Source organism: Gallinula chloropus, assembly GCF_964237585.1.
Source record: "Gallinula chloropus genome assembly, chromosome: Z".
Lineage (NCBI taxonomy): Eukaryota > Metazoa > Chordata > Aves > Gruiformes > Rallidae > Gallinula > Gallinula chloropus.
Window position 1 is genome coordinate 89,802,453 of NC_140089.1, and position 18,990 is coordinate 89,821,442.

The 18,990-nt window shown below is 56.7% G+C and overlaps 1 protein-coding gene across 1 annotated transcript; it reads right to left on the reverse strand.

Moving 5' to 3' along the window:
• Positions 1 to 7,111: 7,111 nt before the first annotated feature.
• Positions 7,112 to 17,725, reverse strand: NARS1 (asparaginyl-tRNA synthetase 1). Its single transcript, XM_084278667.1, has 15 exons — positions 17,667 to 17,725; positions 17,222 to 17,304; positions 17,025 to 17,090; positions 16,828 to 16,920; positions 16,354 to 16,443; positions 15,728 to 15,806; positions 15,042 to 15,112; positions 14,703 to 14,789; positions 13,105 to 13,326; positions 12,626 to 12,825; positions 12,080 to 12,215; positions 11,006 to 11,119; positions 9,687 to 9,818; positions 9,041 to 9,172; positions 7,112 to 8,525 (listed from the first exon to the last, which is right to left on the reverse strand). The coding sequence occupies exons 1-15, from the start codon at positions 17,707 to 17,709 to the stop codon at positions 8,394 to 8,396; spliced, it is 1,680 nt and encodes a 559-aa protein (XP_084134793.1). The 5' UTR covers positions 17,710 to 17,725; the 3' UTR covers positions 7,112 to 8,393.
• Between the last annotated feature and the right edge of the window lie 1,265 nt (positions 17,726 to 18,990).

The window sequence follows — 18,990 nt, forward strand, 5'->3', positions numbered from 1 at the left end:
AGGTTTCCTATGGAAGGAGAAGATATTTCAAACCCTATTGAACACTGCTATTATTGTTGCAATAAAACAGTCAGCTTATCCTTCTGCATTTGTCCTTTGCAAAAGCAGCATCCTATTTAGCAGCTCACCCTGCTTGTGCAAAGCCCATGAGCCACAAGCATGAGTAGCCAGAGAACAAGTATTTACATGATCTTTACTTTCTAAAAAGAAACCACTGCGCAACACAGAGTTCAACTGGAAACACACCAAGAAGTTATCTCACAGCTGAAGGCTGTAAAGGAGCTTATAAAACAGGGTCTAAAGAAATAGCTCAGCTGAATGCCAGCTGTAGATTCCAACCAAACCAAGCAGCAGCTCCCACAAAAACCACACAGGGCTTTGTCTTCATTACTGTGGAAACACATCTCATCTCCTAAAGCTGCAAAAGCAACAGAGAGCCATTCTACCCAGAAAATAAGCACAGGGTTGGTTTTGTTTGGGTGTTTTTTTCTCTATGCTGTGTCTCCTATGCAGGTCCAGCACACTGTTCTGAGGCTAACATCATGGTATCAGCCTTTAAAGGGCCAGCTCTCATCCCAGGGAGGGAATTCCCCATTGCACCAGTTCTGTAGCCTGAGTGAGCCCAGTACCCAGGAGTTCTCACCCCCCAGTCAGGCAGAGTGGAGGTTGCACAAGGAGCTCTGCCATCCTCTCGTTAAGCCAAAGTCTTACAAAGGGGCACTGAGAGGAGCCCAAGCCTGCCCTGATGGGTCGGGACCTCAGTTTCCATCCCCTTCCTCCTGGAACATCTATCAGGAGCTTGTGGAATAAACCCCAAGAAGCAGGAAGCAGAACCTCAAATAACAATAACATCCCAATGTTTGTTCCTGTGCGCTGCCTCGGGCCCTGCCGTGGGGCACTGTGTCCTGCAGAGAACCAGGCAGGCAGCCCTCGCCCCTCCGCAGCGCCGGGCAAACAGCAGGCTCAGTGCATGCAGCCAGCCAGATAAAAGCAGTTACACGTGCACAGAGCCCTGGGTCAGGCCCCACAGCTGCCACACTTGACTACCTAACCAGCTCTGCACGGCGAGCAGAGCAGCGTCCCGTATCAGGGAGGGGCAGAGCCAGACCCCCCCACTCACCGCAGGTCTGGCTGAAGCTCAGGCTTTGTGCTCTCCGTCACCGCGGCCGCCGTCGCCTGACCCCTCCATCGCACCGGGACCCTCAGCTGGCTGCTGCTCCTCACCACTGCAAGAAAGACCACAGCACACTGGTAACCTTGCACTGGGCAGAGGGCTCCCTGTCCCCAGGCAGGCACTGGTCCCTCAGCAGCCGCACAAGCACGCTTGGCAGCGCTGGGCCACCTGGCACTTTCTCCCTGGAATCGAAGTCACAGAATTGCACGCTTCTGCCTTTCTTTAAACCCTCTGTACACCAGCAGCTTTCCAGATACCTGGAACTTAAAGACAAACACAGGCCTGGCTGAGCTGTAAGTTCTGGTCCTAAGTCATAGAATCATCACAGAATGACATGATTTGGAAGGGACCCCAAGGGTCACAGAGTTCCAACCCCCTGCCACAGGCAGGGACACCAACCTCCAGGCCTGGAGCTACACAAGGCTGCCCAGGGCCCCAGCCAACCTGGCCTTGAACACCCCCAGGGATGGGGCACCCACCCCCTCTCTGGGCAGCCCCTTCCAGCCCCTCACCGCTCTCTCTGTGAAAAACTTCCCCCTAATATCTAATTTAAACCTCCCCTCCTTCAGCTTCACTCTATCCCCCTTGTCCTGCCATTGTCCACCCTTTTAAAAAGTTGATTCCCTTCCTGTTGTCCAACACAAGAAGTGCCAATGCAGGAGAAACTGCACAGGGCTGGAAGCAAGCGTGTCAAGCTGCTTGGCTGGGCTGAGCCTAGCCAAGCCAAGGGTTTGCACACCACCTCCACAGCGTAGGTTAGACACCAGCAGCATGGTCAGCACCTGCGAGCCACGAGCACAGCAGTCTCCGAGTCCATTTACCCAGGGCAGCTTGCTGTCTCACTTCCCAGCTAGTGACTTCTATTATTCCAGGATCTCAACACCAGCCCAAGCCCAGGATGCTTTAGAAGTCAAGTCTTCCCCCATGCTGGCTTTTTCAAAAGCACACTCTGTTCTCCTCAGGAGCTCATAGTCATTATGTGACGTTTTTACTGCAACAATAGTGTGAATTGCCCAAGATGAAACATTAAAAAAGGTTAAATTCTGCATCCCCGGCTCTCCAGCAATCGTTTGGTGCAACACTTCCCTCCTCAGACTGCAGGAGTTCCAGCAGCAATCGAGCCCCAATAGCACAGAGCTCCTCAGCAGCCCCTCCGCCCACTGAGCAGAGCATCTCACGGTTCACAGGTCCCTAATGACATCCCCAACAGACGCTGAATGCCCTCAAAACCTGCTGGAATCAATGGCAGTGAAAAGCATCTGACACATTCAGCTTCTTACTCAGGATTAGAGCGTGACGCTGTGGCTGCCTGTGTCTGCAGCAGCACAGGAGGTTGCAAACCAGAGAACTTCTGTCCAAGCATCACTGATGCCTGAAAGACTCTTTTCAAGTATTTATATTGTTCTTCCAGTTCTTAGGCTATTACTTGCTGAAGCTGTGACTCTCTATGTTAATTACACAGAACAAAAAAGCGAAGTTTAAATGGCTGTATCGATCCTTCTGTGCTGTAAATAAATTCTGGAAAGCATTTGTTTACTTAAGGTGAGGTTTGAGCACGTTTCTGTCTGCACCGTAAAGCCCATGACACAGACCACACAGAGCCTGTGATGAGGACGATGACCCCGGTTTGGTGTAAGACTGACAGAAGTGGGGATTTTGTAAGTTTCAGAGATGGTGTTATTGTATTAGCCTCAGGGTAAAGCTTCTGGTGGGCGCCTCTTGTATGCACATGGACTCACAGAACCTCAGGCTGGTTTGGGTTAGACCTCGGCCCCTCCAGTGCCCCCCTGCCACGGGCAGGGACACCCCCCAGCCCAGGGTGCCCCAAGCCCCATCCAACCCGGCCTTGAGCCCTGCCAGGGATCCCGGGGCAGCCCCAGCTTCTCTGGGCACCCTGTGCCAGGGCCTCCCCCTCCCCAGGAAGGATTCCTGCCCCCCAGCCCCTCTCCATCCCCCTCCTGCAGCTGAAGGCTGTTCCCCTGGGCCTGGCCCTCCCTGCCCGGGGCACCCGCCCCTCTCCAGCTCTCCTGGAACCCCTCGTGGGCTGGGAAGGGGCTCGGAGCTCTCCCCTGCAGCAGCCTTCTCTTCTCCGGGCTGAGCCAGCCCAGCTCTCCCAGCCTGGCTCCGGATCAGAGGGCTGCAGCCCTCGGAGCATCCCCGCAGGGGTAACCGGGCAATGAGGTTCATTAACAGAGGGCGCGGGGAAGCGCCGTGGGTGCCAGCGCACAGCCCTGCCTGCCCGCCGGGAGGGCGGGCACACAGCCGCGTCCCGCAGGCAGCCCGAGCGCCGGGGCAGAGCGGGGCTGCCCGCCGTGCCCAGCCTTGTCTTGAAAGGGCGACCTGCGAGCTGCTCAGCGAGGGCGAGTTCTGCCCAAAACGCTGTCTGGAGAGGACCCCGGCCCGCTTACAACTGAACCATTGAACTGCTGAGAGGGAAGGGGGTTGGGGCGCTGGGCCGGGGCGTGGGGGGCTCAGGCAAAGCGAGCAACGGAAAGCCGAGCCCGGGATGGAGCCAGAGGCCCTCTGCAGCCCACCCCGACCCCAACCCCGACCCCGACCCCACCCTGTGAAGCGCCGGGTCTCTCGGCCAGGCTGCGAGGCTCCGCTGGCTGAGAGGAACAGCCATCAGCAGCCGCCCACGCGCCCCGCTAATCACCCCGGGCTCTCATTAAGGTCCCCGCAGCGCGGTTTACCGCGGCGCGACCGACCCCCTTCCTTCCCGCCCCGGGGCAGCGCCGTGCCCACCGCTCCCCGTCCTCCCCGCAAGCCAGGCGGCCGGAGGCCCCGGTTCTGCCGGCAGCGTTACGCAAAGGCACCTCCCGAGCGTTGTGTAACGAACGCGGTGCCGCTCGGTACCGCTGCGCTCCCGCCCGTCCCGCCCGTCCCAGCGCCCAGCCCGGCAGCCCTCGGCTTCCCCACTCCCCACGCGCGCGGCAGCCCCTCGTTTCCCGCCCGCGGACTCACAGTGACGGGCCGCCCGGCCGGCGGCGGCAGCAGCACCAGCGGCGGCGGCCATCTTGGCGGCGGCCGCCTGCATTCCCTCAGAGAGCCCCGCCGCCGTCCCTCGGCTTCCACCGCCCCGGAGCCGCCGCCGCCGTTCCCCCCTCCCCGGCACCGCCCCTTGGGGGGCGGAACGACGGCAGCGGCTGCGGACCTCAGAGCTCTCAGAGGCTGTCCCTGTCAGACCGTTACCACAGGGCTGAGCGGTGACAGCGCACCCGCCGCCTCAGCGCCTGACGGACCGTTGCGGTTATCCCGCCATCGGCCCCTCTCCTCTCCTCCTTCGTGCCATCCCAGCCTGCCTCTTCAACCCTCCAAACACTGACATTTTGCCACTAGCCCTTATCCATCACACCAAGAGCTGCCCCACGCCCTCACCCCAGCTAGTCCTATCTCCAGGGATGGATAAGCCCAAAGCTTCGGGGCCAGAAGTGACCGGTCCTGGAAAGGGAAGGACGTGGGTGGCCCTCCTGCACCAGTGTGCACACTGCCCAAAGTTCATCTGTAGGTGCTTTCCTAGAAGACACATGTGAAGGCAGGGACACAGGCTGTGTTTAGGGCATGAGATTTCCTTCACATGCTGAGGGGAACAGTGTCTCTTGAACCTACCATTATGGTACAAGTCGTGCGTCTCCATCCTGGCACTGTTTGCAGATGCTAGGGATCGATGGCAGCTTTCAGCGGGCACGGAGGTGGTGCTGGCCCTGCTCTGTGCACCCTGGGGCTCTCTCAGTGCTGGCCGTAACCCTACCGCCCTCGTCCATCTTTTTGGCCTCGAAAATGTAGACAGCAGCCCTGCGGGACCTGTGCCTGAGTAGCAGCACGGCCGGGAATTGCTCCAGCTCAGGCAGAACCAGACTCATGCAGAGCAGACTGCGGTGGTACGGAGCAGGGCTGGGCTTCTGCCTTCGGGCCCCGGGCTCGTTGGACACGCTGGTGCAGGAGTGCAGAGCTTGCCTGGCAACCTCCCATCCCGGGATAAACTCAAAGAAACACCAGAATGGTTATCACAGAATTACAGGCTCGTAGGGGCTGGAAGGGACCTCTACAGATCAAGTCCAATCCCCCTGTCAAAGCAGGTTCCCTAGGACAGAGATCCTTACTCTGCACACAAAGGTTCGATTGCAGCCCGCAGCCTCTGAGCAGCAGTTTCAGTTGCCCCACAGAAAGGGAAGGGCCAATGGCAGCCCCAGCTCTCCCAGCAGCACCACGCTCCTCCTCGCTCCTCCAGCGAGCAGTGGCTGTTTCGGTCCCAGCTGCCCCCTGGGGAAGGGAGCAAAGACAAGAAGCCCCACACTTGTGAAGGATGCTGGGCTCTCCAGGACTGTTAGTGCCACACCACGGGCAAGGAACTTCAAAAGGTCCTTACAAAGGGTGGCCAGAGGAGTTTCACCACAGACAAATGTAAATTAATGCACATACTGAGATATAATCTAAACAAAGCAACATGTTCATGACCTCAAAGCTGCCAGTTACAAGGCTGAGAGGGCCTCGGACCCAGAACTGTCAGTCCAGTTTACCAGTCACAAATCCAGTTACCGATCTGACTGCCTGGAGATAACTTGAGGAAAATGAAAGTGGGAACAAAGAGAAATCCCCATTGTACATTTTCTCCTCTTCTGCAGCTTTGTCTACCCATAAAACCAAGCAGTCTTGCATGCAAGCAGCTGCAGTGCCTTTCTGAGAGCTATTGCCAAGCAGTGTTTGTGAGGGCTGCAGAGGAGCTCATGATGGAGCCCAAGGAAGCTGCTGCTCCCCCTCATCCCTGAAATCCCAACTGCTGGTGAGACCAAGGAGCTGCCTCGCTTCTCCAGCCTCTGCCCTGTATTGCTCACAGATACAAAGTACCTGGATTAGCAAGGAGGACGTAACCATCCAACTCGGATGGAAAGCCCAAAGAACACGTACGAGTACGTGATTAAATCAGCCCTTGGTAAGAAAGAACTTACAATCAAAAAGCTTTACTGCCAGCAAGCTTGGACAGGAGCGTTCTGCATAGCTGCTGGAAGCAGTTACCAACAGCTTTACATCGCTGGAGACACAATCACACTCAGCAGCTTGCACAGAAGCGGGGGGGTTGGCTGGGACCTCTGAGGATCACCCAGTCCAACCCCCTGCTAGAGCAGGGTCACCAACAGCAGGCTCTTTGCAGGAACACAGTCAAAAACAGAAATAAGGCCCCGTAACAAATCACAGCTGATGGCACAGAGAAATAAAACCAAGATACATTTGTCATTTTTCAACCTCTAACTTTTTCTTCTTAGAGACCAAATCCCTGAATTGAGCCTCGATGATCGATGAGGAACTACACCAATCCTGTTTAAGTGTGACAGGTAGTTTTGGAGCAGCATTTCAGCACAACCACATTCCTCTCTCTGGGTTTTGGTGGCTGCCTAAGGAGTTCTTCTTCCCTACTCCACCAGTCACACACAGCTTTGGCTCAGTGCAGGGCTCCTTCCCATGCCGGAGGTTTGCCCAGCGCCGCCTCTCCTCCCACAGATCAGGGAACTGCACAGCAGCCTCGACAGCATCTTTCATCCCCATCACCTTTTAAGCTCCTTATCTGATCTGCCACTTCCATGAGCACCTCTTAAGTCCTCAGACCTTCCTGGAGTAGCTCCCCTGATACAGAGGCTTTCAACCTTCACAAAGCGGCTCAGCCCTGCCAGCTTCAAGGACAGCAAACTGATGGCAAACAAGGGAAATTTTCCCAGCCCTCTCTTTTCCCATCCCTTCTCCTCCCATCCCATCGCCTCAGGCACTTGAAGGACAATCTTTCTAAGTCTTTACAAGCTCCCATATAAAGCTTTTGTCCCCACCAAACCCCATGGCATGAAATCCAGATGTTTAAGAGCAAGCAAGCTATACAGGCTACGCTGAAAGAGAAGGGACAGATGTTACAGGTCAAGAACTACCGTCTTGCACACCAAGTTATGTTGCCAGAATTTATTGGTTGCTGATTCAGACCAGTTTAAGTATGTAACATGCAAGATGAAGAAAACCAGCCACTCATTACAAAACCAGGGGCAGCACAGCTCAACAACTCTGTGAGTGGCCAATCCAGGCTGCCTCTCACTGCAAGAACAAATGATGCACCTACCAGTGTTTCTTCCCTCCAGGAAAAGGAATTCTTTATTTAGGGCTAAAATGCACACAGGATGGTTCAACACATTAAATATTCAACATATCCTATTTTGGTGACTTGATTACAGCCAGAGAACCCGCTCGGATGCGGCAGCACAGGAGAGCATGGAGCCAGTGAGGAAGCACGGAGCTGCTCCAGGATGAGCACACCCTTCAGCAGGACGTGGGGAAGCACTGCTCACCTCACAGCTCACCTGGAGAGCAGCAGAGCAGCCAGCCTACAACGCTGAGCTCACACTGCCTGTCAGCTGCCAGCATCGCTGGGCCTTCAGCCAGACACTTCTGGTTTGGAACAAAGAGCAGCAGCTTAATTTGGAAGGTGCCACAAGCATCCCAGCGTCCACGAGCTGACAGACAGTGCAAGGTCCCACTATGGTGCTTCACCCACAGGTATCAGCAACAAGCAGCAAAGCCTCCTGTGCCACCAGCATCACCACTGCTCACCAATAAATAATCGGAGGGAAAGAACCAGCCCCAGACCACCCACGTCTCTTGCAGTGAATTCTGTGCTCAATACTACACACCCCTTGCTACTCAATAAAAGAGAACCTCATTAAAATCAGCAGGAGCTAAAAGAGCGCAGCGCTTAACAGAATCATTCCCATTGCTATACTTGGTCGAGCTCTTTAGACGATGTCTCCTTGTACCATTCTCAGAGGTCAGCGTTTGGGAATTAAAGAGCTTCAACTCCTGATTTCTCTAGCAAGACAGCACAAGAGGAGATAGAGTACAATTAAAGTAAAAGAAGAAAATCAAATGCCCACCGTATTTTCTGTAAAGACACAGGAATTAAGAGCAGAAGTGTATCTTGGTTTTTAAACGTCAGGATCTTTGCTTTATGTTGACTTGAGAGCATAAACACACCTACCAATTTTTTCTAAGACTTCTTCCAGTTAATTAGTCGCATTTTCCTTTAAAAAAAGGGGCTTATTTTCCTTTTCAGCCCCTAAATTAGTATTTGTATCGGGAAGAGGTTGCAGGAAGTCTTGCTCTCCGGCAGGCTGTGGTACAGCAGAGTGTATGGTTCCTTTCCAGGCTCAGCTGCTCGGTTCTCTGGGCGGTATCTCACGGAGCACTAAGGTTTGCAGCGCTGGACAAAGCGTGGGTAGAGACAGACATCCCGGATGTGGTGTCTGTTCAGGATCCAGGTAAGGAACCGCTCCAGCCCCAAACCGTATCCTCCGTGCGGGCACGTGCCATACTTCCTCTGTGGAATTCAACCCAAGAGAGCAGGTATTAGACATGTTCTTGTTATAACCACAGTAATACCACCAGGAAAAAACCCTCACACCCTTCCGACATAATTTCCTGAACAACGAGGCAAAAGAACTATTTTCAGCCAAGATATTTGTGGTTGGTTGTCCTGAGTTTCTCAGGGCAGCAAACGGATGAGAAAAGGGAAAGATGAGGGGTGAAAAATGAGTCAGCTCCCCTTACACCAGTGAGAGCTCAGCCACTCCAGCCTGGGAAGACTAACCTGTACCTAAGACCAACCAACGACGCAGACAGTACAAGAGGAACACCCAGGCAGAGCCCAGCCTAAGGAAGGCGACGTGGCGAGGGCAGCACCAGCTGCCTCAAGCAGCAGCTGTTCCCCCAGGAGGGAACCACTCTCCATTGCATTCTGCCAGTGGGTACATGATTATCTACTTGGGGCCTCCACAAATACACCTCCAATTCAGACTGCCCCGGATTTAAAAAGAGAAGTGGCATATCACAGACCTGATCAGTGTACCAGTAGTAGGGTGTGGGATCAATGCCCTCTCTCTTGTAGCCTTCGAGTAGCTCCTCGCTGTCCCAGGTACGCATAGAGCCTCCAACGATTTCACCAACGTTGGGCATCAGCACATCAACCTGCAACACGCAACACACGGTCACACCAGTACCATTAAGTTGCCACCTGCAGGAGGGGGAGGACAAAGAGCCTAAACTTAAAACTGCCTTTCTGTAACACCCTGAACCTGAAGTTGTAATTCTCTGCGACAGGAAGGCAGGCAGTTCCTTCAGACCCAGGCTGGAGAGGGAATAAACTAACTGAAGTACTCTAATTTTTGTTTGTAGTAGTCTCGCCCACACCAAACTGCAAAAACCCCATCCAAACCACCCATCCACCCACCCCAAACCCCAAAGCCCCACACCCAGCCACCGGCAGCTCCTGTTTCGACAGTGCAGCCTCCAAGCGCGCTCGCTGTGATCCACCAGTGTTCTGTCAGCCCCTCAGAGCTCCTTTGTTAGTTCTGTGGCACCAACGAGCCGTGCCAAGAGACACCCACATCAAAGCCCAGTGAGAATTCCCGTAGCCCCTACTCGCTTGATGCTCGCCCGTGCTGCCACGGAAGCCTGCACCAGGACGTAAAGCAGCACTCACCGACTCGGTCAGCCGGGGATCCTCCTGGCAGCGCTGCATGTAGAAGGACTTTATCTCCGCAGGGAATCGGCACAGCAGGATGGGCTCGTTAATGGTGTCTGTCATCAACCTCTCCGGAGCCTCAGGAATATCCTATGGTTAAAGAAGGCTTTCTAAGCACTTAAAGCCAAAACCGCCCCAGTGCCTCGAGTTCCACGTGGATCAGGCATGAAGCAGTTCCAGCCCACAGGCACCCACACGTTCGTCCTCACCTACGTACACTCCTGAAACAAACTTAGGCAATTTATTCTGAGGCAAAACACGTCAGAAAAAATTAATAACCCGTTCAATTACAAGGCAAGTCTACCTCATTTCTCTGCCTGAAACAATGGGAACAACTAACTGGAAACATGGACTTCCCAGCCAGCATCAAGCACTGGAGAGCCTCATCTCCCCCCTCCCCAGTAAGGCTCTCCAAGAACCTCTGGGCTAAGGCATTGAAGAGTGTCTTTGTTACATACATGGGCTGTTCTTTAAAACCTCCACCCGGCGGTTCACACAGAGGAGGTGGGTTGTACCCACGTTCTCCGACTGGAACCTGACAAGCTGCCAAACACCTGGCAGAAGTTTCACACTGAGCAGGTCAGCAGCTTTACAGTCTCACCCCGGGGAGAAGCGAGGGATGACACCACAGTTACAGGGATGTCAGGGAACATCAGCAATGATGCCATCATGACTTGTCACACAGTCCAAACCCGAAACCTTGGGAAGGTTTGCCTTGAACCTTTATTCAGCCAGTGCTATCAGGCTTTGTTAGATCCTGAGTTAAAGCAGGATTAGATTATTCTTTCCCAGGCAAAGCCAACCCCACCCACAGCTGCTTTGATGCCGCCGCACACAGCGTCAGGGGCCTGGCACAGGAGCCAGACGCAGCACATGCAGCAAGGAACACAAGCCCTGTGCAAGGGAGCTCATGGAGCCAGCGCCAGCCCACCACAGGAGGAGGAGTGAGAATCCTCCTTTCCCTCCAGAGCCTTACATTCAGCACAGCGTGAAGACCTTTCCCTCCCATCAGCTCCATCTGCTTTGGTACAGGCAGGAACACAGGAACAGAAAAAGCCTGGCACATTTTGAGGCTCCCTCAGAATTCGCTGTGTAGGCTTTGGCACCGAGCAATTACACCATCTGCTCCTACAAACATCCCTTCTCTCAAACCCCTGGTGACTACAGCTGGACCATCAGGTTCTCCAGAGCTCCCACATGTAATTTTGCCTGTGTGCTGGAAAAGGAGCCAGTTCCAGTTCTGGTTCCAGCTCCCAGAGAGCCTCACAAAGACTTACCTCCCCAAACTCGTAGTACGTGCCGTCCTCCTTCCTCACGTCGTGCGCCTTCAGCCACTCGATGGCTTCGGAGTAGTTCATCCGTCGGAACGGGCGCTTCGGGGGCTGGAAGCCCTGTCAGGACCAGCAGACACACCACAGTTGGCCACGTACCAGCTGAGAAGAGCTTCCCTAGTTATCAGCAAGCCTGACTTGAGGCAGACACACCACTCCTTCCAGCTCACACTTCCACAGACTGTCACTTAGCAAATAGCCACACCACGCTCCACGCTGGGAAGCTGGAGCCAAACACAGCAAAGCACACAGAACAGATGCTGCAGACAGGAGCCTTTGCAGAGCCATTTCCTTCTCCGTACAAACACAGAGGTGTTCCAAATGGAGCTGTTCAAAGAGGCTCCATGGGCAAGGCCACAAAAGGACACTGCTGCTCCCCTGCACACCGAGGACCTGTCCCTGTGAGCCGGCCTGTGCTTCTGCCATTCCTTCCCCTGGCTCAGCCCCTACATAAAAGTTGAACCTCCCAGCCCTTGCCAGGAAAACAGCTCAAAGCAACAGGCATGGCTGAGCTTGTACGCACTCCGAGAGAAAAGCTGGAGATGAAGCATGGAGATAAAGCTACTGGTCACCTAAAGCCATCTGCCCTGCACAGGCCACAGAAGCCAAGGGGTCTCTACCACAGAACAGCTTTGGAGCTCCACGCTCCAGGCTGAGCAGTAACACACCAGCTGGTGCATCTCTCCCTTGTGCTTAGTCGGCAAGTACCAGCCGAGGGACACCACGAGCTCGGGGCAGCGGCTTCTGTCCCACCGGCTGCAGAAGTCCCAGCACGCAGCTGGCTCCTGGGACTCACAGGCAGGGAACTGCTTCCCCTGCAGTCCCCTGCTGCTGCAGGAGTTGATACCAGCCCTGCAGCCGTTTTGTTCTGGTCATGTTATTTAGCCTGCTGCTCACTATTAGCAGCAGTAAGCAAGCAGAGCTCACTGCCCTGGCCTTCCCTGGGTGAACGTGCTGAGCAGGAGCGACCAAAGATCCTCTTTCCCTGGCTACTCGTGGCTGCCCCGCGCGGCTGCCTACCGGGTTGAGGTCGTACAGCAAGCTGGCTGCAGGCGATTTCAGGACTCTGTCCACTACATCACAAACCAGGCTCTCCAGCCGGTCCAGCAAATCCTCAAAGCTTATGAAGGGGCATTCGGCTTCGATGTGAGTGTATCTGTAACACAGAGCCACACGTCACAGAACCACAACAAATCCTTGCCTCTGAATAAACCCCCACCACCCAAACCCACAGTTCTGTCCCCTTTTTCAGTTCTCCCGCTTCTACAGCGGAAAGGAAACAAAGCCCTAAAAACCCCAACAAGGGAACAGTGGTGTGGCCTGTGTTCTATGAACAGATGCTTCCCAAAAGTTTATCAGCTGTTTGGCTCAGATCTTGCTTCACAAAATGACAGTGCATGGGGGGGTTGGCAAGACAAGGTGTTACCCCCACAACACCCTTCCTCTGCTCGGTCCTTCCGCAGTAGCACTGCGTGGTCCGGTCATGGTACACCATGTCATCCACCCGCCTCAGCTCCCCTGCCTCATGAATCTAGGGACACAGAGAGCCACGAGGTCCCCACGTACTCTGCCAGGTGCCTGCGGGTCCTGGACTGCTCAGCTCGGTAGGACTGTGCCACGCAGAACACGTCTCCCAGCGCGGGGATGCAGGTCTCCAGGTAGAGCTGGGAGGACTGCGTCAGGTACGCCTCTTCGCCAAAGTAGTCCAGCTTGAACAGGGTGGAGCCTCCCTCCACCTGCGTCTGGACTAACGTCGGGGGCGTCACCTGCGACAGAACGACTCTGGCATTACTGGGTGAAGGTGACAAGGCCTAAGGGTGACACAAGGCACGGCCTCCCAGAACACCACCCACAAAGGTTCTGTGTGCCCACATGCAGCCTGACACCCTTCAGTGTGTTCAGAAGAGGTACATGGGCATCACGCTGTAACACTTACACGGCTCAGAAGTGTCTACACACCCCCAAGCAACCCAATAAGAGTCTCCCACTCTTTAGTGTCTCAGGACACTAAAGCAGTCACGTGGTGACAAGGGAAACATACTTACCTCGTAGTAGCCGTTGGCAAAGAAGTGATCCCTGAAGGCCTGCACCACCATGGAGCGCACCTTGAAGATCTTGGACATGTTCTCACCTCGGATCATCATGTGCCTGTTGTTCAGCTGCACGTCGACCTCCGAGTCCTCGTTGAGGAGATTGTCAGCCCCCCCGGCAGGGGCCAGGCCGATGAGCTCCCAGTAATCACAGTTCAGCTCGTGGCCTCCCGGAGCCTGTGGGTTGGGAGAGAAACACAGGCTGCACTAGTGCACCTTCCTCCTGCCCCTCGGGTGTCCCCACCGGTGTCACAGCAAAGATGTGTGCCCAGCCTAAACGAAAGCTCTGCAAACCCTACCCGCAGCCCTTGGGGACCACTCGCTGTGGAACTCACACCAGGCCTGGCAGGGATGGCTGTAACCCCCTGAGAGCCTCCTGTAACTCCCTGAGTGCTGCAGCCAGCATGGGCAGCTGCCAGCTGGGTTCAGCTGCAGCCGGCTGGGTTCATTCAGCCAGGGCAGGAACACTCCCTGCTACCTTCAGCTACTTAGCAGGCAGCTCTGGAGTAGATGAGGCAGGCTCTCTGGATGTGTCCAGCAAAAGGACATCTCCAACAGCAGCACGGGAGAGTCTCAAGGAAAAGAATTCGTGGGGTGGCAAAACACTACAGTACAGACCATGGCAGGCTGCAGGCTCATCCTCGGGGGTGCTCAGAAAGACCAAGACCCCTGACAGTCTCATCCTGCACTGCATCTCCTTCAAGAAGGACGATCACCAACCTGCGCCCAGCCATTTACTAGAGGTAGCACACTTACTCACAGGACCAGACAGGAGAACATGGATTGCCAACCTCCACAAAAGGGCAATTCTCAGTGAGAGAGCTGATGGATCCTACAAGTCTAAAGGGGGAGGTAAGCTTACAGAGTAGCAGGACTAAACACACCCCGTCCTCTACACCTCACCGTTACTGCCTCACTTTCTGCTCCAGACACCAGGACACTGCTCTGAGCCCTCACCAAGAGCTCAGGCCTGAAGAAGGACCACTTCAGATCCAACCAGCCTGCGCTTGCTCGCTGTCCCTGCGACACAAACCCACCTCATGTGTCTCAGTCACCTCTGAATGACCACGACAGAGGTCAGCAAATACCCCAACGTAGCCTGCACATCCCAAGGAGCACACCGAGCTGCTGTCACAGATACCAGCTCCCAAGAGCTTCTCTCCAGCCTTCAGCTCAGCCCCTTTCCCAAGGTTAGCTGCTTCCAAGCTGACAAACCTGCCTCAGCAACACAAGAGAGCTAATCCCTAACTCTTCCCCTCAGAGATAAAGCCTGAATAAACCCTTGTGAGGGACAACAAAGCTTTGTCATTTAACACACTTTCCCATGGTTACATGCTAGGAAATCCCTATGGAATGTAGTGGAAACCTGTCAGGCAGGAGCAGAGCAGGCACCCGTGTCACACCGACAGCAGCAGCTCTGGGAGGTCTGTCCTTCTCCCTACGCCAAGTTTCCACTAAAATAAGCTGTTAATTATTGCCACCTCTGCTCCTCCTTCCACCAGGAAAGCAATAACCTGCTGGAGGAGGAGAACCCAGACACACCAAGCCCGTACCTGCTTGCCTTCAGGAACCAGGGTCAGCGTGCCGTACACCGCAACGCTGCTCTCCGTGGAGAGGACCAGCCCGTTGTAGCACTGACACTGCAGGGACACACAAAGGCTTAGTCAGTGCTGCTCTCTGTTCTGCAGCGTCGCCGGCAGGGGCAGACCAGGAGCTAAACAGTCACCACTAAATACTTCTCACATGGACCAAAAAACTCTCCTGGTGAGAGCCACAATTAACAATGACACAACTTAACTGGTAGGTTATGGGGCACTTCATCTGCCTGATAAGAACGGAGGGGTGGGAGTGCTTATTCAGTGACAGAACAGAACCACATCATCACAACTCACCAGCTCATCTGAGAGGACACACTGAAGGAACCCTGTGCCGTCCCTCAGAACAACGAACATCAAGTTTTTTCCTAGATAAAAGAGGAAACATGGATTGCCTCAGCCTCACCCACCGACCCCTCTGCCCACTGCTGATTCCATTCCTCCACCCTGAACACCAAAGCAAGCCTGAAGCACCAGCAGCACCATGGCAGCTCTTCAGAGCTGTAATTTGGAGCTGGCTCTAACTGGCTCTACAATTGACATCAGCAGGGCTGGGACAGCACCGAGCCCTGAGCTCAGGTGTCCCTCTGGTCCGGAGGGGCAGCCGGACTGCAGGAGCACCAGACCCATGGCACACCCAACGGGGACAGAGTGACAACCCCCCAGTCACCCCTGTCCACAGAAACACCCAGCTACAAAACAGACTCGCTCGAGCCTGCTAGAGCCTGCTCGTGCTGTGTAGAGCCACAGTGCTCAGTCAAAATCCCACCAGATCTCAACGAGAAACAGCCACGTGCTCCCACACCACGCAGGCTGTGCAGTGCTGTGGAGACCACTAGGCCAGAGAGGACTTCTACCCAACAGCTTTAAAACTGAAGAATAGCTGCTGCCTGATTCGTTCTAAGTGTCCAAATTTTGAAGGCTACTGAATTTGTGCCACCTCTCCACCCAGGCTCAGTGACCTCTAACCACCCCTGGTTTACCTTGTCTCCGTAATCTGTGAATCCAGCCAAAAACCTTCACTCTCTGGCCTCTGTAAGCCTCCAGAGCATCGATCTTCACCTAAGCCAGGAAGAACAGCCATCAGGGAAACGACTCACCATCCAGCCAGCCAGTGGACAGGACACCTCCCTCCCCACACAGCTCCTCCCCGCAGGACCCGAGGCTGCACCCCGGGTGTAGGCACAGCTGTCGAGCCTCAACAGGACTCTGCATCGGAAGGGCTGTTGTGACTCGTTTCGTTGGCCATACGTGGGGCCAGCAGCATTTCTGGGCGTTGTAGCAAGCCCTGTCCTTTCAGCAGGGGCTGTGCAAGCTTTTAGAGGCCCTTCCTGGCTCTCATGGTAACACCCAGCAGCTCACACTTTACAACTACCCAGGTACTACCAAGGTGTGGTACATACATCACTGCGCCTCGCGACTGCCATGGCACCACCGTGATGATGCCAGCACAGCTCGGCCAGCTGCCCCTTTCCCCAAGGGCGTCCCAAGAGTATGGGGCTCCCACCAAAACCACCCTCTTCCCATGATGGGAGGGAGCCCTTCAGTGCAGGGTCTGCCCAGACACCTGTCAGAGAGCAGCAGATGCAGTGTCTGCTCCAGAACTTACACATTTTGGCTCGGGAAGGCTGGGATCGTTCTTGATGACAACTTTCTTAGCTTCCTCCAGGTTCTTTTCTCTTCTCAAGAGATCTTCTGCCTGGAGCAACGAAGCATCAGAGCATTAGAAACCTGCAGAGTGGGCATTGTGAGCTTCTCCCCTCACAGCTCGTACAGACACAGGCACCATCAGGGCCCTGAAGTGGCCCCGCCGGGCCCACACCTGCCCCAGCTCAGGACCAGGATGAGGAACGATGCACAGATGTGGTCCTCATTTTGTACCATCACTCAGAGCTCGCCCAGTCTCTGCCACACTCTCACCCTACCCTGAACAGGTGAGCTGCAAGTAACACACGTGCAAAGCAATGACACGGATGAAGAGCAAGCTGAAGCTGTTTTGGAGGGGTGGAAACAACAGTTCTTTCACATATCTGCAAGAGATGGGTGATGTGCCTCCCCCTGCCTGGCACCACCTGCAGCCTACCTCCTTCTTCTCCTTAGCCTCATTCTTCATCTGTTCCCTGTGCCACAGCTTCTTGACGTTCTTCATCTGCGACTTTGAGATGATGGCCCATCTCTAAGTCAGAGTGAGGAGAGCAGAAGAGACAAGGTTACACCTGTGCCCCTTCCCACACACAACATCCCAGGCAGTTCTACTGCAAAGCCCTGACAGGACAGCACCTCGTTTTCCTTCTGTGAATCCACGTAAATGGTGGGAAATGGTTCCTTTCCTGCTGTCATCAAAGCCTAAAGGGCAGAAAACGACAGAATCAGCAGCGCCTCAGCGTGGAGATGGCGCAGCCCCGCCTGCTGGGAACGCCCCGGCCCCAGCTGCGGGGCAGGGACGGATACCGGGCCGGCTGCTCTTCCCCACCTACCTTCAGGACAGTCTTGAACGGCTTCTTCTGGGTCCCATCGCCCGTGGAATCGCTGCCCTCCCGCTCGGACACGTACAGCTCCTCTGCAACGCACGGCAAGCGGCACCCCTCAGGCCCCGGGCCGGACACGAGCCGCCCCGGCCCCCGGCCCCGCGCGGGCACCAGCGGCGGGGCGGCAGCACCCGAGCCCGCGTGAAGCGGAGCCGCCGCCCGGGAGCCGAGGGGGAAGCGGCCTCCGCGGGAGCGGCAGCGCCGGGCCCGGCTCCGCGTCCCCCGCCGCCCCGCCCGGGACTCCCGGCCTCCCGCGCCCGGAGCGGGCCCAGCCCGCTGCCCCCCGCCCGCTGCAGCCCCGGCCACCGCCCCAGCTTCCTCCCCTCCCCTCCCCTCCCCTCCCCGCAGCCCCGGCCCGAGCGCCGCGGAGCCCCCCGGCCGCGCCGGGCCTCACCCAGGGCGAGCGCCGCCGTCCTGCCCAGCACCTCCGCCGCCATGGCCGCGGCACGCTCTGCCGCAGGGCCCGCCGGAAGTGCCGTCACCGCGCCGCCGCCTTGCGTCAGCCGCCACAGCCCGCCACGCCGCTGCGGCACCGCCCGGGCCGCGCGCCGGGCTCCCGGGGCAGCGCCGGGCTCCGGGGCGGGGGGGGCCGGGCCGGGCTCCCGGCAGCTGCTGCGGGCTCCGCCCCGCCCCGCCGGCCCCGGCAGCGTGGGCTGAGAGCGCAGCCGGTCCCGGCCCCGGTCCCGGTGAGGGAACAGACCGGGAGCGGGGGCAGCCCAGGGCAGCGGGCGAAGCCGGCGGCCCCCCCCGGCCGCCGCGCAGCGATGGGCGGGCCCGGCTCGCAGCGCCAGGCCGGTCCTGCCCTCGGCCTGGGTGGCACAGGGCCGGGCTGAGGGCCAGCGCCGCGGGGCTGGCTCCTTCTCTCCCTCAACCCCCCCCCTTTCTGCTCGCCCCCCCGCCCTGACCCGCAGCCCCATGACAGGCACAGGCGTAAAATTCAGCGTGTTTATTTGCACCACACATCTGAAATGTACATTCCATCCCTTGGGAGCTGCACACCCCCGTTCCCCCCCCAAATCCCTTCCAACATCACCCTCCCTCCAGGAGCAGGGGGTGCGGGACACCCCTCTGTACATCCCCAGCCCATGGGTAACTCGCCTCTCAGGGTGCACAAGGGACACACCAGCACGGGGAGGGTGTCCAGCCCCCAGCAACTCCTGTCCAGCTGTCTGGCAGTGCCTGCTGCCCTGGACGAGCGCCTGCTGGCTCCCAGGGCAGCTCCCCGCAGAGCAGAGGAGCTGCCTGGAGCAGCACAGCCCGAGGAGCTGGAGGCAGGGAGGAAGCAGAGAGCAAGGGAGAACCCTGGGGCGACTCTCTGTTCCGGGGAATCAAGGAGTAACAGCACGACGCCTGGGCTAGTGCTGTGTGGGCAGCGACCCTGCCCCAGCTGGTGGGGAAAGGGCAAGGAAAGGGAGCCAGAACTCCTCCTGAAATGCAGCACTGACAGCGTCCAGCACCCGCTGTGGTCCTGGCCTCAGCCCTGGGAGCAGCACCCAGGGCCTGTCCCCCGGCACCGCAGCTCAGGTGCTGCTCCGGCTGCACAAGGCACTGGAAGGCTGCACGTGGGGTAACTGCCACTGCACAGCTGGCTTCAGACACAGGGTGAAGTGTAGCTGCAGAGTGACACCTGCAGGGTTACACCCACACCTTATTAACACCCGACAGGCACCGCTGGGGCGTCACCCCCACACCACATCCTTCACTTCCACACCCACAGG